Below are 3,378 nucleotides of genomic sequence, written 5' to 3' on the forward strand. Positions count from 1 at the left end.
AAACATAAAATCTTTTATAAGCGGAAGGAAACAATATTGAAAATACAATTTTTAAATTTTCAAAATCACTTATTTATGAAAAAAAAATTTTGCTGCAATTTTTCAAACATGAAAGGAAAAAACGATCACATAAATTGTTCAATATTGAAGAAAAAAAACAAATATTCTCTACAAAATTAATTTCCAGCAGGACGGTAATATTCTCAATGAAAGAGATAAACCTTCGTTGAAAAATATTCATTTTGACGAATTAGTGTAACTCTCACCCACGCAGTTCAATTTTCAATTATAAATATCATTCTTCAATAAAATAGCCCTTGTGTGGAAATTTTGAGCTGGTCCCCATGAGGACCACCGTAATTTTCCCATTTACTACATTGGAAAAACTAGGAAGGGCCTACATAGTTTCGACATTCTCACCTTCGAAGGCCACATATAGGCCGTCCACGAAGATCCAGTAAAGTGGTCCCCTGTAGGGCCTAGCTAAGTACCCAGTAAGGGGACTGTAATGGGTCTTTCCTTTAAAGTAATAAGTTCCATAGAAAAGGAATTTTAATTCATACTTATATATTTCGAACAAAAAGAGATTTCATATATAATAAGTGCAAATGTGTGTGAAAATAATGAAAGATATATATTATAAAATTCCTTAACTCATCGTGATTGACGTTCATTCCTGATGATAAAATAAAAAGAATACAATTAGGTCATTTTAACCTCAAAATCGCCACGTGAAGAAAACACATGCGTATTAAGTCGAACAAATAACACCTTCGTTTTGGAAAGAATTTAAATTGTACTTCGCAATTTTTTAAATGTTGAAAATGAATTACTAAATTAATGACAAATCCGTGAACAAGGAACGTTTCATGCCTATTGTGTTAAAGTATATGCTAGCGAACAAGAAATGGCGTCGGAGGAAATCATTGGATCATGGAACGGAACGTAACAACTGGAATCAAACCGGATCGAGAATTTAGTCAGCCAATGAGATCTCAGGAATGACTGCGAACTTTGGCGCGAAATTACAATTTAAGTATATACTTCCTCAAATTCAATATTTATAGAAACAAATTATAATTATTAAAATATTTTAAAATTAAAATGAATGTACTCAAAACACGACTATAAAAATTGAACTAGCGAAATTTTCAGAATGTAAATTGTCCATACTAATGAATGGCCAACTTACATTATGAAAATTCCTCAATTTTAAAGTGTTATTACAAATGTAAGGCACTGAATTCTTCGATTTATTTTCTATTCCCATAACCCAGTTCTTATAAAAAAGTAAAAAAATCAAATTATTCCCGATGTAATGTACAAAATATTATGATAAAAATGTTTTTGGGATTTTTTTATAACAATTTAATATATGTTTTTGGATCCATGCGAGAGCCCAATTGAAAAGAGACTAATATGGGCAATTTGCAGACTGGAGTTTAACTTTTATTTAAAAAGATAAATTTTCATCTAAAAATATGGATCTTCAACAAAAAATGATTTCTGAAAACAGTGGTTCAACCAAAATTCTCAAAGTTGTTGAATCCTCAAGCAAAATAGTTTTTATTTTTTAATCAAACCGTTGCATTGCTATCCAGAAATATAAAATGTTTTCTAAAACATATGTACCAGGACGAATAGCGTTTGAACAAAACGGCTAAATTTACTAAAATATAATAAAATTTATAACTAAAAAGATATAAAATCTTGGAAAATTCTTTGAGTTCTCTTGAAAGTTGTTTGAATCTTCTTGAATTATTTAAATTTCTTGAAATCTTAAAAAATTCTTTCAAATCCTCGGATTTTAAAGAAGTCACTTCCCCATTTCTGCGCCTTAAACTTCGACAAAAGGGAAACTTCAGAAAAAGTTGATTTTTATAATTATTATTGGATAAAAAAATCTAAAATTGAGGTTATTTCAATTTAAAAAATGCTTACAACAACAAAAGATTAAGTGATATTTTGAATTTTTTTAAAGATAGTTCTTAAAATGCATCGAAAAGTTTAGATTAAAAGTTATTTTTCACAAACACTACATATAGTCGCTCAATTCAAATTGCGAAGTGAAATTTTGCAAGGCTTTGCAAAAATACACGCGAAAGATGCTTGAATAAATTGATTTTATTTCATTACTTTCTCAATTGGAAACATATACTTCAGATTAAATCCTCACAATTTATGTCAAGGTAATGAACACATTCTAAAATTAACTCTTTCTGTAGGTTTTCTAAATAACATACCCGTTATCGGTGAAAAATTCTGAGATAAGAAATCAACAGTCGTGTTCTTTCCACTAACTATAAAATAATTCAATTGAACAGCTTACTCTTTATAAAATTCTTGAAAAGCTGTTGCTTATGCTCTATATTCCTTTCTATAAAAAACCAAAATGAATATATTCATTCAACTCTTTGTTTGTGTGGTTTCTCTCAACATTAATAGTAAGTTAATATAATTTAATATTTATATCTGTAAGAAATATATAATTTTCTCACAACCCTCGAATAAAGAATTTTCTCCAGCTTTATGAAACAATGTATAACTCCTTATTTCCAACCCCTATGAAGATGTCCCCCGTAGTTTACATTTTTTAATTTTCTTCTTGCATACGTTTGTACGTCGGTTTTACTGTTTACACATCCAATATTTTCGTTTGTACCTTCCTGTTTAAGAAATTAAGAGAGAAATTAGTTTCGGGGGGCTAACTTCACGCATCCCCCCAAAATTCAAATTTTCTTTTTTCACACGTTTGTACGTCGTTTGTATTAATTGTACATTTAATATTTTCGTTTGTACCCTCTTCGTTTCCCGACAAGGGGGAAATCAAAATTTCGTGCCATTCTCCCAAAATTAAAATTTCTCAAATCATCTTTTTGCATACGTCTGTACATCGTTTTTACTGTTTGTACATTCAATATTTTCGTTTGTACCCACGTGGTTGCCCGGTTGGGGTGAAATCGAAATTTCGTGCGATCCCTTCGGAATTCAAAATTCTCAAATTTTCTTTTTGCATACGTTTGTACGTCGCTTGTACCGTTTGTACTTTTAATATTTTCGTTGGTATCCTCTTGGTTGCCTGGCCAGGGGGAAATCAGAATTTCGTGCTGTCTCCCCGAAATTCAAACTTCTCAAAATTTCTTTTTGCATTCGTTTGTACGTCGTGTGTACTGTTTGCTACACTCAATATTTTCGTTTGTATTCTCTCGGTTGTCCGGCTAGGTGGAAATTAAAATGTTGTGCCATCCCTCCGAAATTCCAATTTCTATAATTTCCTTTTTGCATACATTTGTATGTCGTTTGTACTGTTTGTACATCTAATATTTTCGTCTGTACCCTCCTGGTTACGAAATTAGGGGAGAAATTAATTTCGGGGGG

General features: G+C 30.8%; 1 protein-coding gene across 1 annotated transcript in view; it reads left to right on the top strand.

Moving 5' to 3' along the window:
* The first annotated feature begins 2,339 nt into the window (after positions 1-2,339).
* Positions 2,340-3,378, top strand: part of LOC117170258 — a 17,210-nt gene continuing 16,171 nt past the window's right edge. The window contains exon 1 of the mRNA XM_033356911.1: positions 2,340-2,444. Coding sequence (XP_033212802.1) covers positions 2,393-2,444 — 52 coding nt within the window. The 5' untranslated portion in view covers positions 2,340-2,392. The remainder of the gene's footprint in view (positions 2,445-3,378) is intronic.

Source organism: Belonocnema kinseyi, chromosome 1, assembly GCF_010883055.1.
Source record: "Belonocnema kinseyi isolate 2016_QV_RU_SX_M_011 chromosome 1, B_treatae_v1, whole genome shotgun sequence".
NCBI classification, from domain to species: domain Eukaryota; kingdom Metazoa; phylum Arthropoda; class Insecta; order Hymenoptera; family Cynipidae; genus Belonocnema; species Belonocnema kinseyi.